Raw genomic sequence first — 22,137 nt, forward strand, 5'->3', positions numbered from 1 at the left:
TTGGAGGTAGGGAGCTTTGGTCACGTATTCTGAGTAACCTGAGAAAAGCACCTGCTGTTATAAATCTTATCCATTCACACTGTCACTCTTTAAATGGCTAAGCAACTCCCTGACAACTTAGCACTCTGACATCGCATTGCACCATTAAACAACTTGATTGGATGTAGAGTAGAGCACCGACAAGCTAGCGTGGGGCGGAGCTTGGATGAATCAGGCTCAAGAGAGCTAGCAGACACTGCCTCACACAGGTGCATTCACTCCTTGCTTCAAACACAGCTCCTGTTAACACTGAAGAGTGCCTGTCCGAAACATTATGTCAGCATAATAAACTAGTCTCTTTGCTAGCTAATGCCTGTTCTCTACATTAAATATTGTTCTGGATTTAACTGATATCAGCAACTTAGCTCTAGTGTATTCATTGTTCAGTTAAAATGGCGTGTATGGTTGGCGAATCCGTACAACTTAATATGGTGACAGTAATATCCAGGAATTATTGTTATGGCTTCCGCTTTCTTTCAGACTTCAGAATGGTTTGTGGATTGTGCGAACCTCCAAAAAACATTAAGAGCACATTCACCAGCTGGGGAAAGAGAGAAGCTTTTGCCTATACCACAGAAGAGCTCTGGTCCTTGATTTCCTTTGGGTTTCTCCTTATTTCATTGGATCTGTGAAACAAACACAGATGCCATGTGGGTGGCAGCAGTATAGAGCCATGATTACCTCTGACATGGTAAAGCTGTTCTTTTAAAGGATGCACTTGCTCTATGTAAATTTGTGTGCCAGGTCAGTGATTGACAGAGGGGCAGAATGGAGCCAAAATAAACTGAAGAATATGTATTTTAAAGCATGGCACTGGGTAGCCAGTGAAATGTGGGATATAATGGAATCTGGATTATTCAGTTAACGCCCCTACTCTTTCAAAACCTTGTGAAGACCTTGGTTTTATTTAAACAAAGAAACCTTTAGCCGCATTGAATATACTTTTTTCATTTGGTTCAGAGGGAAAGGTGCCCCATATTGGTCCACCAACACTGAGAACGTCATGTCCTCAAGAGGTCTACCATCCACATGCTCAATAACCCCAGATATTTAACATGAGAAGCCTGAGCTATTTAAGAGGAGAAGACTAACGGAAGGCAGTTTCAGCCATCAGGTTTCCAAAGGAGGGATAGTTCACTGCACCACTACCTAGTGAAAACATCATCGGCTGGTTTCATAAATACTTCATTAGGTCTTCCTTACAGGCTAACAGCATAAAGCAACGGAGTTTACACACAGGCCCCTCTAATCTGTTCCCTCAGCTTAGCCTGATTTACGGCCTAAACCATTTAGCTGCGTCTCAAACGTGATGAAGTTTTATGCTTCCAGATGGAGTTCCTTTCTCCACAGAAGGTCTTCTATCTGAGACCATATATACATCAGAGTCAGGAATGGCCCCCCAAGGACCTTTGCTCTCTCATGATTGCTTTAGTACACTTTAAATGGAAATTAATATGGCAGTTTCATCTGAGGTAGAGGGAAAGTCAGCACGTTAGAATCCTGCTGACGTTTTAGGATGGGGTGCCGACAGAACAGGGAGAGGGTGTAACAGTATGGCCTCTGTGTTTTCCTTTCCCAGTTCATTTTGTAAAATGTTAAAGGCTTTCACGATGTGGAGCTTTCATATAGACTGTGAACTTTCAAATGTGTGGTTGAAGTTTTACCTTTTCTAGCCCTAGCAGACAATTACACATGGTCTGTGACCAAGGGATCATCACTGGAACAAGCATAATGAACACCCTCGAGCCTACAACCATTACAGTTATCGTTCATATTAATTGGTATATCTTGTGCCCATATTCAGGAAGAGGCTTTCATTTATCATTTTACCCATTGATACAGCATCATATTTACTTCTTGCTATACTATCTTTACTATCTTGCATAAAGGTCTCACAGTGCTGTACCTTGTTGGAAACCGCAGGTCTGAGGTTTTAGCCTGGAGGTTTGAGTTCAAGCCCCCTAACCACTAAACTGCACTGTTATCCGCTGCTGTGGTTTTCTATGGTTGACTTTTAACCCATCATACCTTCCACTGGAATGATCTCTCAGCCGCAGAGCACCAGGGGAGGTGGCCTGGAACGCTGCAGACATAATGCAATAACCATCATCAATAACCACAAATATGCATATGTATGCATACTACACGTCACCACTGACCCAGCGAATTACAATATGTATATAGTGTAGAGTGACACTCACAGCTGATGCATGGACAACAAACATGGATGAACTTTCAAGACATGAGAAAGAGAAAGCAGTGTTTACTAGGTACTCAAGCTACCAGGCAGGGAAAATATTTTTTGAAATGCTAATGAGTATGGGGTGCCAAAGGTAAAGTATTTAGGCTAAATATGGCACGCCTCATAAAATGTGTGCTAAACATGAATCGTTTTTATTAGATTTAACTAACATGCTATAAAGTATTAAAATATCAAAATATGCTAAGGCTAAATATATAACTTAAATGTTAAATCTGAAGAGTAAAAAGTAAATATTTAATTTAATCTGTTTCAGAGGCAAATATTTATCATTATATAAATATTTAATTTAAATCTTAAGCCTTTGTTTAAAAAATATTTATTTAAAAATATACTTTTAACCAATATCTCAAATTGTTTTAAACCTATATCTAAAAGTTTTAAGATTTAGCTTTGTTTTCTCAAACTGTTTAAATAGTTGGCCAAAACTAAATATGTATTTATATCACAAATCTTCAGTTCCAAATGAAACCCCTGAGGGCTACCTCGTCACCGGCAATGAAAAATGGGGATGTTATTCAATGTTTATTAAATTTGCTTTCGTTTCACGTAGAAACTTATTATATAGCGCTATGAAGCTAAGCTCTGTGGCTCCAAGAACAGTCCTGCTTTGTTGCTAAAACAGACTGAGATTTCTCTATCAGCAAGCTATTGGAGGGAAGTGCTTTTTGTTTGATGCAAACTATCTTGGTACCACTCATTTACAACACAAATGAGCCATCTACGTTCATCTCACACTTTTGGTTTTTGCTGGCGGCATATCTGCTGAGCACTATGGGAAAAGGATAGGCAAGTAATGTCACACAGACACCCAGTCGCATTTTCTCAATCACCCTCTCTTATCCAGGAAATGCGCGATGCGGACACACACACAAGCAAGGCATTTTCTTTCCTATTCTTTTACTGTTTTTTCATTTTATTATATTATTCCTTTGCTTCTTCGATGGCGACCAAGAAAATTACTACCCAGCAGGCGCTGGACACGTGTTTGGAGAGGAGGTGTGTTTGGAGCGCTATGCTAAATGCAAATCGGAGAAGCTTTATTTCGGTACTGGTCTACCTGGGTGCCCTGGCGTCTCTCAATTTCAGCCTTACTGAAATTCATCTTCAGCATTGGGTCTCAGAAAATTGCCCAGATTTAGCTAGATTTTTTTTTTTACCATCACTTGATGATTTCCCTTCTACTAGCATAGAAATTAATCCTTTTTTATACATTTACCAACTGGTCCCCCACCTTAAAATTGTTTGTCACATATGTATAGACATACAATGCTGCATATGCAGGCAACATTAATAATAGAATCGCATACCATGTAAATTGGGAGCTTTGGTCTGGGAGCTGTGTCACAGGTGTTTGCCTTTAGTGGATTAACTCCTGGCTGGTAACTAGTCTCACCGCCATTGATAACCTACTAATTGCTCCTGACAGTGAGATGGGCAACCAGTGGCTCAGTGTGTACCATCTGCTGCAGGTTACTATAGATGCAAGCCACGAGTTTTTAAGCCCACTGCTGGGGCCATAGGGGTTAATGTGCCAGACTGCCGACAGCACTGGCCTTGTTTCAGTGTCTGTGTGCGAGCAAGCGGCTCTATAAACCAGAGGCACAGGACACGTCACTCAAACAAGCAAACAAAGAAACGAATGTACTGTAAGTGGGACAGGCACGGGCCGGAGGCTAATCCCACTGCTGACGCCAGGAGTGCCCGAGCCTTCACGCTGCAAAGCCACTGTAAACTCCCACACAGCACATAGAAACCAGGAAACACTGCTGGCTGACTGGATACTGGACACACTAACAGAACAGGGAGCCGAAGAAAGAGAACGCACTTTTCTTTCTCTTTCACTCTGTTTTCTACACCTGGTTTTTCTGTAGAATACAGCTACAAGGTACGTGATCTAATCTTGCAATTTATGACATGCGATATGTGATGTTTTAGTTTGTTTTGTCTTTTATTTTGAAACCATTTCGCTTACATTTCACGTGGAATTTAATCATAGGCTCTCACGCCTCATTTCCACCATGATGCTACTGCTACACAACATTGTTTGTCACTTGAACTTTTATATTAGCCATTCCCTGACCAAGGGGAAGCCATTGAAATGTCACATAGAAAATAAATTCCGCTCCTTTTTTTCTATGTTTTGTTCTGCTGTTCAGGCAACAGAAGTCACAGACAAGGTGTTTGTGAAGGATCAGCTGGTTCTTCCCTAGAGCCTGGAGGTGCTGGAATTGGCCTCTGCAGAGATGGGAAAGGCTGAGCTCTCAGGTAAACAACTGTGCCGTGTGGTTCTGGTAAATATTTGCCCTTGTAATTGCACTTACCTTGAAGGGCTCACACAGAGTAAGCACCTGCCCTTCCTGAGGAGCACAGACAGCTACTGGAGAGATAAAGGCTCAGCTGCATGTAGCTTGTGGTTTTAGATCTTTCTCTACTTCACCATGGGCAATACGGAAAAATCTGGAAAAAGGAACGGTTTAGGTTTGTCAGGCCATATCTCTTTTGTCTCTGTAGGAGGTAAGTACCCGTCTGATCTTTCAAATGACAGCGGTTGTGCTGCTTGCTCCTGAATAAACGCTTGTGATGAACATTTTTAATGATGTTAATGTTTAGAATTTCAAAATGAAACCACCATGTTTAGTTCACTGGCCTTGCTCAGGCGCATTGGATGAGTGCATGTACTTAAGATCCAGTGTTTGCATGGGAGGCGGGCCGAGCAGTGCTGCTTTTGGAGGGAAAGTGGGAAATCGCAAACCAAGAAGAAGATACGAGGGAAAGAGTCTTGAAAGTATGATTTCAGGTTCAGGATAGGTTTTAGGCTGCCTTTTTTTTACGAAAACACTGGTCTACCGGCAGTAGTCCAATGCAAGCATTGATATTTGAGATGTCATTGCTAATTGGCTTCCCTCATGCTTACCGTCAGTGTTAAAACAAACAGATGTTCTGGGGGCGTATGGAGGTGGAAGCTCAGTGGCTACAGGTGGCTTGGAGATTAAGGTTAATTCTGAACTATGCAGGTCTAGTGTGAGTGTTTATTTCTCATGACAGTCCTTGTTACGATAGCATTCACTTATGTGATAGATATCAGAAAATGCACGAAAATCCATTTTTGTCCATGACTGGTAGGGCAGCCTTTATGTGAATTATGTAAATGCTTGTTTTCTTTTTGTTTTCTTTGGATTGACAAATTTTTTATAAATGGTTTCTTCCTGTTTTGTGATAATCAGTGATGATCATGGTATAAATGGCTATTTGTATTTATCTTTTGTAACCACATTAAGGTTCCAAGTGTGCGTTGAAGTTCTTCTGCTCTGATTAAAGGCTCTTTAAAAATGGAAGTGACCATTGCTAATGGTTCAGTGCCTTTTGAAAGGTGGTCACTTCACAGTATACTCCATTGCCATTCCAATGTCTGATGTCTCAAAAATTCTGCACAATCCACTTTCCCCCCCTCCCCCCCTGCATATGTTCTAATGGCATCGGCTGCTTTACAGTATGAACCACTCTGCCCACAGTCCTTTTACGTCAGTGCGTGTCCGCAATGTCCAACCGGTTCTCCTCTGAATCCATCTGTGACCCTCTCTATGGAAACGCCACCAGCCACAGAGAACCCTGGCCCCTGGGTGTCTCACCTCACACTTTGCCAGACCTGGACCATCTCCACCCTTCCCACGAAGACCCTGAACACAAGGTGCTACACCTCTTCCTCCCATGTCCAAAACATAATGGAGCCAGTTATATCAGATAGGCTGGGCGTCAGTGTAGAATAATGGGTAAGGAACTGGTCTTGTAACCTAAAGTTCACAGGTTCGATTCCTGGGTAGGACACTGCCATTGTACCCTTGAGCAAGGTACTTAACCTGCATTGCTTCAGTGTATATCCAGCTGTATAAATGGATGCAATGTAAATGCTATGTAAAACGTTGTGTAAGTCGTTTTGGATAAGAGCATCTGCTAAATTCCTGTAATGTAATGTAAGATAGAAAATGGTAAAAAACCGTGTACCTGCTGACGTATGTGTCTATGGACCATGGGGCCAAGCTGCTACATGCAAATTCCAAACCTGCTGTGAAAGTATTAGTACATAGTTCAGTGGAAAAGGTAGAAAGGTGAACACCAACCAAATAGCTGTAAATTATATTGCCATTGACACTTACACTTTGGCTTGTATCCCATTTCCCAACATTTAGCATATTGTCGCTCATCCCCTTTCTGTGCAGGTCCACCCATGCAAAGTTCCCACCTCCATCCTGAGGAGAAAGTCCAACCTGATTGGCTTGAGCCCAGAGCTGTCCCATAGCCCGAAATCAGGCCGGAGGGTTCACTTCAGCAACCCCGAGTTCACCGTTTACAGTAAGAACTGACAGAGATAACAGTAAGAGCTGACAGGACATAGAGTAACAGTTGAAACTTTTTAGAGGTCAAAGGTTATGGCTGAACTCCACATTACAGAAGGTCGACAGTTCAGATCTGAGTAACAGTTCAACCTGCTTGAGTTTCTTAAGTTCTGTTCAGATTTGAGACCCATGATGAAAGTGTTTGCAGTGAAAACAGGTCAACCCATCATCCCACTCAAAATGTGGCTGCAAAACCTTTTTTAGCTTTTACAGAAAAGGCTTGAGTTTAGGTGAGTTATCATCGTAGATGGTGCAGTGAATGAACTTGCATGGCATTCATTCCCAACATGAAATATAACACAAGATAAAAGAACGTTATTCTCAAATTTTATTGTGGGACATATGTTCTGCTCGCTTTTACAAATGAGCACAACTGAACTCTTATATGATATACCTGATAGCATAATGCATGATGAACCATGACTTACTGTAAACAGGATTACAATTCCTGGTCCATCACATCTTTCTCATCCTGAGCCACTGCCCTGGGATTCTATGTATCCAAGCTTTAAGGTTCTTGTTCATTGAGTTGTATTTTAGAGCTCAATGGCTCCCTGAAGTTACCTAATTATTACATTCACACTATAATCCAGGACAAACCAGCGAGCATTGGGTCGGTGTATGAACAAATACAGAAGCACATTAAATCATATTTATTTACCATGATTCCACTGGATTATGGCTTTAACAAGCTCAATAGGACATATAATCGATATGAGTGTGGGTCAATAATGTACTGCTGCACTGCAACATTGATTGCCCTTGACTCACTGCGTTTGATGGCATTGAGTGTTCACTCTCAAAAACTTCTGGCCTATATAATCTGTGGTCTCTGGTACTACAGACATCTTTAAAAAAGACAGATTCAAGGTGGCTTGTAATCCAAAACAAAGACTTCAAAAAGCCTCTCTGTACCTCAGACGGAAAGAAAGGAAAGGAAGTGGTACTGTAAAGGTTCTCTGGGGTTTCGTAGTATAGCAATGTAAGTTCTCTGAAGTACAGTTCATGGCTATATAATAGGAGGAGACTTCCCAACATTAACCACCGAGAACACATTTACCTAGTCATAACTCCTCATTAGGCGTAGCTTGCTGTTCTACTCTGTGTAGTCGAATGTAGTCTACTGCTTATGATTAGGGTGGTTTTGTTCTTTTGTTTGTCAAGTCGTCAATCTTTTATAGCTTTTATCGCTACTTCCTGTATCTCTTAGGGCTATTAAGCACACGCTAGGCTAGGGGGTTGATTCCTGATCTTTGGAATTGTGTTTGTTAGTTACTCTGGATAAGTGTCTGCTAAATATCAGTAAAATAAAATACACTCCCCTCTTTTTGAATTTCAGCATACTGTGCCCCTGGGCGTCCATACCTGCCCTTCCTGTCCTGGCTGGTCCTCCTGTTGTCTGTCCTCCTGGTGCTGTTGTTCTGTACAAGCTGGCACCAGTCCCAGAGACCAAGTGAAGTCCTCCAGGCTGTGATGGGGAAGGTGGTGTGGGGCTCCTGGTTCTGGCTCACCATGCAATGACAGGCATATGCCAGAGAGGGAGCTCTGTAGCTCTGGGATTGCTCTCGACCAATTAAAAAAAAGTTCTGGCACCTTGCCCAACAGGCTCTTAACAGCCAATGTCTGGTCATGATGGTAAGACGTGCACACATTAGACCAAGGCTGCACAACCTATTGTCATTTTTCAGTCCAGCGACAGAAAGCATGCATTTAAATGCCTACTTTATTCTGTCTTTAACCTGATTTTAATTGAGGATGGGCTCGGTGCCATTTGTCTTCGTGGTTATCAAGCAATTGGGAGTTTTAGCATTTATAACCTCCAGTGTGATTTCCTACTGCAATAAATCACTCTAAGCAATCTAAAGATAAAGGATGAAGACAAGGTTTTTGCAGCTGAGCATTAAACAATGGTAAAATGGCATCTACCTTAAAACAAAAAAAGGTTTACTTTTGAACGATGTACCTCTTTACAATGTAAATACAGTATTTGGGATATGGCTATGAACTGTGTAATGCAGAAGTGTGAAACTCACTGTGTGTGGATTCTGTATATGAAATACCTGTATATCTACATGTTAAACCCGCAGTGTGAACAGATTTCTGGAAATCTGCTTTGTGCCAGGCCGAACAGTTATCTCAGAATCAGTGTATTTGCTGCCACCTCATGGACTGTACAGTACATTGCTGACTTTCCTGTACATGCAGAATGCTAAGCCTGCAGCCTACAGATGAGCAAGGGATTTATGTTTTATTACATGTTGTACCAGGAGTCGTATAATAGAGTGCTTTTCTCTGGTTTCCTTGGGACATGTATAAGCATCATGGTTTTCATTCACTCCAGTCCTCTGAATTGGTTAGTTCAGTTTAATAAACCATAGATCATTAAGCTGTGCATGTCTTTGTAAAATACTTCTAGTACAATACAGGGTAGGAAATTCATACTAACACAGGATGTATCCTTGCAAAACCATGAATGATGTACTGACAAGGCCTCTAAAGATACTTAGAGAAGGCAATGCAGTAAAAACTAGAATACAAAGCAGTAGGGTCTGTCTGGAGACCTTATTTAATTTTGCTGTTGTCACTTTTTTTGTTTTTTGTTTTTCTATTTTGGTATAACATGGAAGATATTGAGTCTGGTATATAAAAAATAAAAAACTCAGGAAATTGAAATATGTCACTTTTTATTCAATAGAAATATGGCACACTGATAAGAAATACAATTTCCACAAGAGGTTTCAGGGAAATACGGTAGGTGGAAGGTTTCAAGCTTAAATGCAATTAAACACTTTCAAGCTTAAATGCAATGCAATATAATACAACAAGTGAGCAAGAGATTCTACTCAAGTGTACAAACATTTACAATAATTGGCACCTGTTCTCAATTCTGAACTAGACTATAACAGCTGTAACATAAAGATAAGTGTTCCCACTCAAATATTTATGATTGTTTTCCACAACCTTTCAATGGCTTTTTAAGACTGCAAGTGAGATTTTCTATAATTGTTTTGAGTGCAATTCACACCAAATTGGCCTGTTTTGAAAATGAATTTGTAAGTGGGAAATTCTTTGAAAGATGTATTCCTATCAAAATGTTGTGTTTTAGGCACGTACACGCGTGTACTATCAAAGACATCAAGTTTGCCAGAATGTTAACGATGTCAGCACACTGTATTGATGGTCAATCAAGTGATGTGATTTAGCAAAAAAAAGAAGGTGTTTTGTTAGCCGTAAATACAAAGAAGATACAAATTTTAGCTGTTTAAATTTTTGGATTTTGGCAGGTTTTCATGATTCTAAAAAGCTTCTTCCAAAGATTTTCAAAGGGTAATGGAACCTCTTTAAAAAGGAACTTCACACATTTTCAAGAGCACTGTAGGAGTTTACCTCATAACTCCACAAAGTGACGTTCCCTCAGCATTTAGCCAAAATATTTTGACTGGGGTTTGACATAACACTGCGAAAAGCCCCCATAACACTTGAAACACAGGCCCCATAATCAATCAGAGCAGCCCCAACCTGGGAATGTGGCATTGTTTACAACGTTTCACTTTCACCACTACCAGACAAGGTAGAATATGGAGAACCACACTTTGATACTCTCAGACTCTACTGTTGTGAATGTTGAGCCAAGTAAGTATAGAATGCAGCTAACCTTCATGCTTGACAGTCTATATAACAGGAGAGGGGCTTAATGAATCACATTATGTATACCATTTCTGTGTGAAAGTCAGAGTTGTGAAACACACAGAAAAAAGAGTGTGTTTTAGAATGAATTTGGTTTGCGGTTCACCATCTTTCCATACTCTCACAACCAGAATAAAGAATGCTAAAAAGACACTGATTTTTTTTCCTTAATTCAATTTCAACAGTTGAATGAATGAGTGATCAGCCTCATAGCAATGAGCTGGTCTTTTGTGTCACGGTACCAACTGCTTATTGGAGTGTTAGACTACTGCAAGCAGAAGTTTAGTGTTCATTCACACAGCTTTTGTCATAAGGGTAAGAGGCTTTTCTACAAAAGAATAGAAGTACATTGTATGAAAACCACATTAATCAGGCTTAGTTGAATTAGCAACACATCAAGCCCTCTTTTACTCCTGTGCAGAATTCTTCGAACTGAACCATGGAAAAAACAGGAAAATTGGCTATTCATGCTTTTACTTGCATTTTTTGTCCTTTTTAGCCCCAGCATATCCAGCCTCCTCCCCTCAGATGCCCACCGTTCATGAACACTCTTTAAACTTCATAACTGAATATAACTGATGACCTGAACTTAACCCAGACCTATGGTGGTAAGGGACATTTGTGAGTGACGCATGCTCAGGCTTGTGGGGGGGAAGGGGAGGGACAAGGAAGGAGGAGGGGCAGGATTTAGATCACGCCGCTCCTCGAGTCCACGTTTGACTCTTGTCGGGGTGTGTGGTCCAGCAGCAGCTCCTTCTCGTGGACCAGGCTGTCGAGCAGATCCTGCTGCCGGTAGTTGCGGTAGACCTTGAGGAAGGCCAGTGCCGTGAGCCCCAGCCATGTCAGCCAGGCTGCCCACAGGCCAAACTGCAAGTGAGTCAGAATGGCAACCAACCAATCACATTAGGCGTCTGCCAGTACAGCCATCTTATTAGTAGACATGCTGATGGTGATATTTTTATTAGTAGTAGTACTATAGCTGTAGTAGCATTGTATGCAGCAGTAGCAGTCAAGTAGGTGGTGTGCATATTATGCGTTCACCTGTTTATTAGGAGTATGGAACCCCAAATGAAGTGTGCAGTTTGATGTTTGAGACATATCAGTGGCCCTTACAAGTAGTGATTCATCAACACTTAGTATATCCAACCCACGACATCTCCTGAGACACACACACACACACACACGCATACACACACACATACAGTCTGTTCCAGTTGTTTCCCAAAGTTACACTGCATACCTGTGCAATAGCAAGCTGGTCGTAGAAAGAGGAGTTGTCCAAGCCAAGCTCAAGGTCAGTGTCCTGCATCTCCTCACAACTGTAAGCAAAGAAATCCATAAAATATAGCTGCAAGCAGCAATTACAGGGTTCCAGGCACACATTGTCAATTTATCTGACTAACTGCAGCTGGACATTTTGGTCATTTTGGTCTAATGTATTCCCAGTTTTCAGTATATCATCATACTTTTTGTATATTTGCTAATGAATGAACGAGGACATCTTTTTAAAAATGTGGTTTTTATCTGTAACCTATGGTTTAAGAGGACAACACTGTGGGATCACAGTCAGTGTTAAAGTGGTATAGCTCCACCATCTGGCCGATATATGTATGACACTTTCACTAAGTAGAAGGTTGCCATAGCAGCCTAGCTGCCAAATATGGGTACTCAAGGACTTATGGTTTCTGAGCTACACACGCTGTTATCAGAGAAAAAGAAAGAAAGAATTCAGAAAAAACAACAGGATTCCAAATCTACATGCTTGGAGCCCTAATTATTGTAAATTATCATTAGTAATACAGATTTGATAAACTGGTTATCCCATGGAAACTGGACTATTATGGTATTATTACTCATTGTTCAAAAACCATCCTTTGTAACAGGACCTAGTGAGACAGTTCTCACACTTTCAAAACAAAACCCCACTCTAACACCAGTATTTCACACAATGAGCCGTTTAACCACAGTGCCCCCTTGTGGGTCACAAACAAATGACTATCAACATATTATTTAATCATACATTCATTTCAATATTTCCCCTTTCAGTTTGGCACTTACACTTGCAGTATTTTGAAATGCTCTTACCCAGAGCAACTTGTTAGTGTTTATATGACTCCATGCATTGTGTTGCAAGTCGCTCTAGGTAAGAGCATTTCAAAATACTGTAAACGGTCCCACCCACCTGCTGGGCATAGTCCCGCCCTCTGTAACTGCATCACACCACAGGTTGAATCCTACGCTGGTGATGGTGCTGGCCACAAATACCAAGAAGAGCAGGAAGGAGCTAGCCAGCAGGTTTACAAAGGCATGGAAGAAGGAGCTGAGAGAGAGAGTGTGGGAGAGAGAGAGGGAGGGGGGAGAGAGAGAGAGAGAGAGAGAGATGCTATGGTTACATAAGCAATGCACACCACCCAATAATAAGAGCATGAAAATGTCACGTGATGAGAAAAGGACAGCCTGTCAAAATTCTGACTATTATGAGCATCTAGCACTGTGTCCTGTCTGCTGGTCTTGATAGTCTCAACATCACCCCAAGGTTCACCGGACACCCCAATGGCATGTCACTGCAATATTAGCCCAGAGAACGAACACCACTGACCTCTCTAGTCGTTCTGTCCACACTGCACACAGACAAGCAGGGAAATTATTCAGTGACATGCCCAACAACTAAGAGAAAATGAAACAGAGTGCCATCAAGTCTACAGTATTACTTCGTTTTGTATTTCAGAGTTGCCATGGAGAAATAGCACCACATAACCTCACATTCTACCATGTCAGATTCATCACGAATCTAATCAAGCTCAAGTTAATTATGCAGCACCTTCAGCACACGCACAAATATAAAAATGTCAGCACTACATTTACGGTAGCCACTCTTATCCAGAGCAACTGACACAGATTACATTTCTATATGACTGGATATGTGTATTGAAGTAATTCAAGTTAAAACGCCTGACTCAAGGAAACAACAACATCACCCCAGCTGGGAATTAAACGCATAACCTTTTCCAGTCCAGTTTCCTTACCATTCTACTTCTACGTTAAGGTTTGACCTATGTCTCTGACTGTTTATTTTCACAACTCTGGTCCTCATACTGACAAACGTCAAAAACAGACTCCAAAGGCAATCAAAAGCTTAGAACCAAGACTAGATACAGAAAGCTCTCTAATACCTGCACTAAGGAAGCAATTGAGCACACCTGACAAATCAGAAACATCTGTGAAGCCATTTGTCCCAAACATTATGATGCCCTTAATGGGGGCACTATGCATAAAAACAGCGTATCATACATATTGGTTACTCGCTAAGGGACATTGGCTACTCATAATAAAGAAAATTTAATCATAATAAGAGACGCAAATTTAGATGGCGGACACAGATTCCCCACTCACTCGTCGTGGCCTTTGTACAGGAGGAAGAATATCCGCCATGCCTGTACTGCGGACAGGATGAGCGAAACTATCCCTACGAATGTGACAAAGCGACAGGAAGATTCCGGTCCCCACTCCTCCACTATGAAACGTTGCTTTCCTACGGTCATATTCTCATTCTGCCACATCCCACGCGTGAAAAGCAGGCATTTCCCATGGAAGTCATCATCGCTCTCGGAGAACGGCACCAAAGCGACAAAACCAAAAAGAAAGCATAAAAAATAGAGGATGCACTGTCCAAAAAGGAAATTATCGAGGGCCATCTCTTTTCTTTAAAGCACTGTTCCGCCGTGCTTTGCGAAATCGCGATTGCGCAGTTGCATGCACGAAACACAATCATTGCCCGCGACAGCGGGGTGAGAGGCTCCATCATGATGCGTCAGTTCATACAGCCCGGAACCCATGCTCGCGCGCTGCCGAAACGTAAATAAATACAGACATATTCATGTACAAAGCCATACATTCCCAAAATTGACATAAATAAAATTACCGAATTTGTTTTGGGAACTGGTGGTATTTTCCTCTAAAATCCAACAAGGTAATATCATTTGAAATCCTTCAGAGAGCTAATGGGTTCAGTTGAGAGATGGTATTTGGGGAAAAGTAAGAAAAGTAAGAAAATCCCCAAAATAGCTGATAATGAAGGTATTTTAATGAGTACATTTTGCAGCAGAATTCTATTTATTTATTTATTTATTTATTTTTGTATTGTTGTTAGAGATGGGAAGATGACGGTCAATAATTCCCTTTGAGAAGTGACTATGGACTTGATCTGAATGGCGGAATTATATATTATATATCCTTCCACGGGTCAGAATTTCCTTTTAATTCATGGTGCCCTATTTGAATATCGTCAAAAGTCTTGGACTAAAAAGTGCTTTGGGAAGGGGGCCCACAGAGACTGCATCTACACAGGGCCCAGAATTCCGTGCTACATCCCTGTCTATGAATCTCGGAGTGATGATGGACAACAGGCTGTCCCTCTCCAACAACATTTCAGCAGTAACCCGGGCATGCAGATTTTTCCTATACAACATCCGCAGAATCCGCCCCTTTCTCACCACCTACTCAACCCAGCTCCTGGTCCAAGCAATGGTTCTATCCCGCCTGGACTACTGCAACTCTCTTCTGGCTGGACTACCGGCATCTGCCACCAGACCCCTGCAGCTCATTCAGAATGCTGCGGCTCGTCTGGTCTTCAACCTCCCCAGACACTCCCACGTAACTCCCCTGCTCACTACCCTCCACTGGCTGCCTGTTATAGCTCGCATCAAATTCAAAACATTGGTTCTAGCATACCAGGCAGTCAAGGGATCAGCCCAGCATACCTTCACAAGATTTTCAAACCCTACATGCCAGCCAGATCCCTCCGTTCTGCTACCTCAGGACGCCTAGCACCTCCCCCTCTTCGCACCTGCACTTCCAGAACACGTCTCCTGTCTGTTCTGGCCCCACGATGGTGGAATGACCTCCCTGTGGAGGTCAGAACAGCTGAGACTGTGACCCATTTCAAACAACGACTGAAGACCCACCTCTTCAGGCTGCATCTCTCCCCATCCCTCCCTTCCCCCCCTGTAAATGACTAAACTTAGGGGTGTAACTAGGCAGCTGTTTAATAGGTGACTTAGTTGATGCGCCAGTCTTAACGACTACTTGTATTTTTATTTATTTTTATTTTTCCATAGATTGCGTTGTTGCCGTTCTCGTTGTTAGTGTTAATCAGTTTAACCACCAGGGTCCAAGTTGAACTATGCGGTTGTTCCCTGTACTTGGACCGGTACTTCTCTCTAGGGGTTTCGTCATACTTGTTCCTGGTTATGGTTATACACTTTGTTGTACGTCGCTCTGGATAAGAGCGTCTGCCAAATGCCTGCAATGTAATGTAATGTAATGTATGATAATACACACAGACAAACAGGAAATACAAGAAAACAGAAGCCACGAGGGCATCTTAGGCGTGTGTAAGTGGCAGGTGCAGTCAGAATAAATCCTGCAGGGCTTATGAGCAATAAGGGGATTACACAGGTCAAGAATCAATGGAGAGGAAGCAACTTTGACAGGGCCACTGTCTACTCCACTGGAACAATTCCACGTCTGATTTGCTTCACAGTTTAGAAGGTGGCATTTCTTAAATCGCAAACCAAATGTAACAAAGACCAATGTGAAGTCTATGTGTGCAACAAAGGATGTAACTTCTCCCAAAAAGGTAAATGCAATTTCTGTCAGTAACTTGTAGATAATAATAGGCAGATAGAGTCTGTATATCATACAGAATCTTATTTTATTTGTTCAGACAACTGAGTCCAGTTGACAGACTTTTGCTCTTTAACAGATCTTTAACAAATAATGTAATGTTATGTGTGAGTTCTTGACAAAATTGATCAGTCAGTAATCTTCAGCACTTGTTGGGTACAGTTTGGTATTCAGTCTGATAGCAGTAACATGATAAAGCAGTAACATGATAAATTCACCATTGGCTTCTCTAACCTGTTAGGAAATGTCATGATTCATAGACATTTTTTGTTTTGTATTTCTGTTTGTATGAGCCACACTACTAAAAAGTGCACAAAGGAAGCAATGACTTGTTAAAAATAACATATATATTTAATTTCAGCATTGAATAACTCCACTTGTGTTGGTAGTCTGTGCCCTGTGCATGAAGCTGTGCATTATCTTTATGTTGGGGGAGACATTCAGCATGATTGTGCTCTTATTCTTTTTCAGGAGTCTTTCAGGAGTGCTGTCCTCCATTGCTCAGGCCATGTCCAGGAATAAAAATACCTCCACTAAGCTGCTTATGAGGACCATTAGAAAATATCTGCCCGCCCCTCTTGTCTCCTTCCCTGCCCTCCCCTCCACCTAGGCTCCGCCCTGAACTGTCTCATCCTTTCCTCAACTCCTCCTCCTCCTCCCTGCTTTCTTTGCCTTCCCACTAACAGTCGAGGGGTAATTAACCCGGCTCAAGACAAGCCTAGCGGGAATGGCGGTCCTGAAAGTGACTTTCACCAAGACCAAGCGGGGCAAGCTGGCCCAGGCGCTCTGGCTCCTGAACTGGGTCTCCGTGGTAACGGGCTTCCTCCTCATCAGCCTGGGCCTCTTCCTGAAGGCGGAGATCCAGAAGCGGTGGGAGCTGATGTCCGAGCGGGAGGTCCACGCCGTGCCGAGCGTGCTGATCGCGGTGGGCCTGGCTGCCTGCTGCATCAACTTCCTGGGCGGGAAGATGTGCGTGGAGGGCGCGGACGCGGCCGCCTTCCTGCGCTGGAAGCTTTTGATGCCGCCCTACATCGCGGGCACCTTCTGCTTCACCTTCTGCCTCCTGGCGGGGGCGCTGCTGTGCCACGCCGTGCGCGGGCAGCTGGAGGAGTCGCTGTCGCAGGGGCTGCGCGACGCCATGCGCTACTACAAGGACACGGACGCGCCGGGCCGCTGCTTCCTCAAGCACTCCGTCGACGTGCTCCAGATGCAGTTCCAGTGCTGCGGCAACGCCGGCTTCCGGGACTGGTTCCAGGTCCAGTGGATCAGCAACCGCTTCCTGGACTTGTCTCGCGCCGAGGTTAAAGAGTAAGTCCACTCTCCCTGTTGCAGGAAGGAAATGCTACTTATCCACTGGTACATCTCAGAAACATAGAATAATTCTGCAGTGTTGTTCAGTTGGAGCTCTCATGAGGATATGATGGTATTGAAAACAAAAAGGAATAGGATGTGGCATGGAAATCGTGCTGATGTGGGTGAGCTAGCTCATTCATCATCATTGTTGGGTATCTGTCAACTGTCCAGACAACTGGTGCGTCCTAGGAGAATGCTGATTCTATCATTTCCTGCTGCTGGATTTTGGACAGGGGGTTTTGCGACCAGGATGATGAACAGACAAATTAGAGAATAGGCCGGGAGAATTTGAATGGAAATGGTCCAGGCAGTCAGACAGGCTAGGACAACTTGTAGGTTTACTCAAATGCATGCCCATGTATGTCCAAGACAATATATTTATCCAAGATGTCCCTGCTCACCTCAGACACACCAGTGGCAACAAACTGTATCAATGTGCACTGTGTAATGTGTTACTGTCTATCAAATGGCTTTGATTAAGTGTTCAGTAATGCATCCAATAATGCATTACCGTAGCTGAACTTGGGATATCCATCTACTGAGTAGGAATGGGAGGAGGTTGTGCTTTGAAATATATTTGGGCTATATATTTATAGACCATAAGAATATCTCTCATAAGAGATTCATTTTGGGCTGCTTTCACACATTTAACCTTTAGTCTTTAAAGAACTATAAGCATCGGTACACAATTTCTTCATTATTATTAAAGAGTACACTTTTTCAGTTACCGTGCATTCCCTCCTAATCCCTCCCTCAAACTTTAGAGGTCACTAAGGCATATCATCTGAAATATTATAATTTATTATTTTATCTATTTATTCAAGCATCTCATTAGAGCTTGAAATAAAGTATTTATGGAACGTATGTCTGCATTTTGAAATGAACCCCAGGGAAACTGTTCAGTTGGACGTGGGAATGTTATGCTTCCAATGTGGTCTGGGCTTACCGTTTGTTTTGTTGTTGTCACTCACAGAGGTTACACCAAAGTATGATATACAGTATGAAGAAATGCCCCTCTCACCCATCTTCACCGTTACCTCCACCCCTGTCCCACCCCACCTCCACCTCCACCCCTTCAATCAAACCTTACCGGCAGCCGACTGAGGAGTAACGTGGAGGGGAAGTACCTGATGGATGGAGTGCCTTTCAGCTGCTGCAATCTGAACTCCCCTCGGCCCTGCATCCAGCACCAGATCACCAACAACTCCGCCCACTTCAACTACGACCACCGCACTGACGAGCTCAATTTGTGGAGACGGGGTTGTCGGCAGGCCCTGCTGGACTACTACACCCAGATCATGCGCTCCATCGGCTCCATCGTGCTCCTCATCTGGCTCTTTGAGGTGGGGGTGATGGGTGGAGGCTGCATGGAGTATTCCAGTATTCCAGTTCGCAGGCTTAGAAACAGAATGAGATCTAAGGCTCAGGAAGCTAGACATGGTAACCAGAAAGCTTATGGTTCACATACTGGGTTGGCAACTGCCATTGTATTCTTACAGAACCTAGCCAGTAATTATTCTGATAATATTTAATCTAGTATATATGGAGATTAATGACCAGATGTGTGATGTTAATGCCTAATAGCCTTGCTTACTGCCAAGACATGAAAAACATGCTTTATAGACATGTGAACAGTGGTCATTGTGGCAAAAGGTGTGGGTGTAAAAACTGACTTCACACCATTTCCTAAGAGCAACCTCGGTGATTTGAGTCAATGTGCATACATTCTATCATTGCATGTCGAGACTCCAGTCTGGACACCAAGGGGTAGATAATTCAGACAAAATAGTCAACATGACAATATATACATCAGAAATTTTACTTCCTCTATGAAGTATATTTTGTGTTGTACTTGTCTATTATGGCACATAATTATCGAAAGAGATCATTTGAATTTAATTAATCCCTCTGGCCGTGCTTCCCTCTCCCTCTACAGCTGTCTGTGCTTACCGGGGTACGCTACCTGCAGACCTCCATGGAGAACGTCCTCCGCCAGGGGGACCCAGAGTCCGAGTCCGATGGCTGGCTGCTGGAGAACAGCTTCGCAGAGACGGCCCGCTACAACTTCAACATCATCAAGAACCTGGGCAAATGTTACCAGGGTGATGAGGAGGATGATCCCAACATCAATGTTCCCACCTCTGCTCAAAGCAGGCCTGAAGATGTGTCTTCCAAACAGATGAACCTGCCTATTTAAGCCCCCTCCTCAAAGAACATGACACAGCAAACCTTCTCCCAGGTGGATATATCTGAGGCCTTACAAGTGTGACAGCTGGAACAGGAGGAGAATCTGCTCTGAGAAATTTGGAGACACAAGGTGTCGGAAAGCAAGGCTGAACCACTAACGTGCTATGAAACAGCCACACTAATGTGTGAAAGCCCCATCACAACATTGTCTTTGTGCTACGCATGAATCCTGCCTAAGCTCTACTAAAAAGCTACGCACAGAAACATTTCTAGGGAAAGGGTCTCAGATGGTGACTACAAGAACCAGGTTTTACGTAACTGCTGGGTTTTCCCTGGAGAGATCAGTGGCACAATACAGTGACACCATCACTCCAGTTGACCCAACAAAGGCAGGAGAAAGTGAACAGCAGATGAAACATGGTCCATTTTCCCAAAAGGTTTTATAAAATGTCCAGCTATCTGAAGCCTTGTGATTTTTGGGGATTTCTTTCTTAATTTTACTGACAGTGAAATTTGCTGTACCATAGGCCTCCTTGATACGGCAACTGTGAGCGTGACCATTAAGAGAAATCATACCATGTTCATAGTACGATGTGCCTCTGCCCACTCTAGATTCATAGGAACATGTTTCCAGAATCATACCAGTAAAAGGTGTTGCTTGGCCGCTATGTGTATGGCTAGGAAAATAAGTAAATACTGTTTTTCCCTGCTTGGTAAAGTAACAGCAGTGTATTATGCATTTTGTAGACAACAAAGAAGGCACGGCTATACCTTAAAAGGTACACAACTTCAGTCCTGGAGGGCTGGGCTGCATGCTGGTTTTTGTTCCAACCAATTACATTTGTTTTAGCTTTCTGACAGTTCTATAAACTACTGTACATCCCTGTACTTGTGCACAGTAAAATCTTTAGGATATACTTGCAGTTTGCAGCTGTAGCTGGTACTTATACAAATGTATGTTGTGCCCCGTTGCCTGGCTGTGATATATTTGTCCAATACCATTTTATTTTGCTTAATTAATTAACCATCTGACACTTAATAACTATCAGCTCTTAAATGATTTTAAATAATGTGTTAAGACTACACTATTATGACAAGGCCTTCTGTGATTAACAATATTGTTCAAGTGAGAGGATGAAGAAGAGACAGTAAGTCCTCATGTCACACTGGATACTTTTTGAAGGGCTTGCATGTCAAAACTGATGTGTTAATGCCAGCATGAAGCCATCCAGTGTTCTACTTTTTTCTATGCAATGAAAAAAAATGCTAATTATTTTATTTATTCTACCAGAGAATAATAAACACTGTTATTTCCTTCTGTGTGTTCAATGCCAAAAACAGAAAAATGACTGGATAAAATTAAGTATTTTCAGTTTATCACTGCATCTTATTAGAGAAACACTTTCCTCAGTCACCTTATGCCCAGGACTCAGATCCAGGATCAATTTATGGATTTTATGACTAGGATCAAACGGTCAATCCCTTATCAGAAATAGGTCGAGTAAACAGAGCTCCAAATCAGGTATTAGACCTGTAACAGACTATTAGTTTCAAATGAGGAATTTGACCTGTAGTGGAATATCCAAAGCCCTGCAATAGATTGGCAGCCTGTCCTGGGTGTATTCTTGCCTCTCGCCCAATGCACGCTGGGATAGGCTTCAGCACCCCCCCACGACCCTGCCCAGGATAAGAGGGTATAGATCATGGATGGATGTATGGATGGAATATCCAAGTACCAGAATCTGGAGTTGGAGAGCATTTTGTTCTGGTAAGGTAGGTAATAGGGAATGGAACAGGTTAGGAGTTCTGCACCATTGGGTTTCTCACATTTCTCTCCTCTCTTCCTCACCTCTAGCACTAGTATCTGTTCTGCAGTGATTTGGAGCAACACCTAATGACAGTGGGTCCAGTCACTCAGAATTTCTAATGTTAGAACTAATGGGATTTCTCTTGCACAGTTCAACTGCAATCTGTCACAGTCCACAAATCTGATTACAGGCCAGTGGCTCTGCCCAGACTGTAGGACTGATGCATGTAGTTTCTTCTCCCAGACTTTGCAAATATATGTGGAATTTATATACATATCATTCCCATGATCCGGCTTGCTGTAAATAAGTGATCTGGCTGGGACATGTAGTGTCCCTTGTGTTGTGGCTCACATTAGTTCTCTCTCTCTATCTCTCTCTCTCTCTCACTCTCTCTCTCCTGTATATGCACTCTCATAACAACATGGGACACTCTTTGGCAAATCACGATATTAGACTATCAAAATCCATTGTGAAATCATGTTTATTTAAATATAGTTTTATTTACATTTTATCATTTTACTGGTGAAATAAAGTCATCATTTCGCAGACTGCTACATCTGTTCGAACACCATCTGACAGCCTCCTTATTTTAAAGAATTCATCTGAAATTGTCTACCGTATCATGTTTTTTTTTTTTTTTTTAATTTTTAAGTAGGCTACTAGGTCAGTAATGGACTGTTGTGGTGACGTCTTGTTTTTAGTTTTATTTGAACAAAAATGC

The 22,137-nt window shown here is 42.4% G+C and overlaps 2 protein-coding genes across 2 annotated transcripts; one reads left to right on the top strand and one right to left on the bottom strand.

Annotated features, from left to right (window-relative positions):
* Nucleotides 1–9,363: 9,363 nt before the first annotated feature.
* LOC135257132 (transmembrane protein 179-like) lies at nt 9,364–14,166 on the bottom strand. Its single transcript, XM_064339581.1, has 4 exons — nt 13,777–14,166; nt 12,566–12,703; nt 11,624–11,702; nt 9,364–11,250 (listed from the first exon to the last, which is right to left on the bottom strand). The coding sequence occupies exons 1-4, from the start codon at nt 14,076–14,078 to the stop codon at nt 11,071–11,073; spliced, it is 699 nt and encodes a 232-aa protein (XP_064195651.1). The 5' UTR covers nt 14,079–14,166; the 3' UTR covers nt 9,364–11,070.
* A 1,696-nt stretch (nt 14,167–15,862) lies between these two features.
* LOC135257130 (photoreceptor outer segment membrane glycoprotein 2-like) lies at nt 15,863–20,974 on the top strand. Its single transcript, XM_064339580.1, has 4 exons — nt 15,863–16,021; nt 16,540–17,376; nt 18,518–18,764; nt 19,358–20,974. Exons 2-4 carry the CDS (start codon nt 16,796–16,798, stop codon nt 19,616–19,618), a joined length of 1,089 nt encoding a protein of 362 aa, XP_064195650.1. The 5' UTR covers nt 15,863–16,021; nt 16,540–16,795; the 3' UTR covers nt 19,619–20,974.
* The last annotated feature ends 1,163 nt before the right edge of the window (nt 20,975–22,137 follow it).

This window comes from Anguilla rostrata, chromosome 6, assembly GCF_018555375.3.
Source record: "Anguilla rostrata isolate EN2019 chromosome 6, ASM1855537v3, whole genome shotgun sequence".
Classification (NCBI taxonomy): Eukaryota; Metazoa; Chordata; class Actinopteri; order Anguilliformes; family Anguillidae; genus Anguilla; species Anguilla rostrata.

What these genes read in the sequence shown, in the direction of transcription:
- LOC135257132 (XM_064339581.1), bottom strand. Translation starts at nt 14,078, where the DNA reads ATGGCCCTCGATAATTTCCTTTTTGGACAGTGCATCCTCTATTTTTTA. An exon ending in CTGTACAAAGGCCACGACGA is followed by an intron (nt 12,704 to 13,776) that starts GTGAGTGGGGAA and finishes TCTCTCTCTCAG; the next exon opens with CTCCTTCTTCCATGCCTTTG. An exon ending in GGCGGGACTATGCCCAGCAG is followed by an intron (nt 11,703 to 12,565) that starts GTGGGTGGGACC and finishes CTTTGCTTACAG; the next exon opens with TTGTGAGGAGATGCAGGACA.
- LOC135257130 (XM_064339580.1), top strand. Translation starts at nt 16,796, where the DNA reads ATGGCGGTCCTGAAAGTGACTTTCACCAAGACCAAGCGGGGCAAGCTG. An exon ending in TCTCGCGCCGAGGTTAAAGA is followed by an intron (nt 17,377 to 18,517) that starts GTAAGTCCACTC and finishes CCTTACCGGCAG; the next exon opens with CCGACTGAGGAGTAACGTGG. An exon ending in TCCTCATCTGGCTCTTTGAG is followed by an intron (nt 18,765 to 19,357) that starts GTGGGGGTGATG and finishes CTCCCTCTACAG; the next exon opens with CTGTCTGTGCTTACCGGGGT.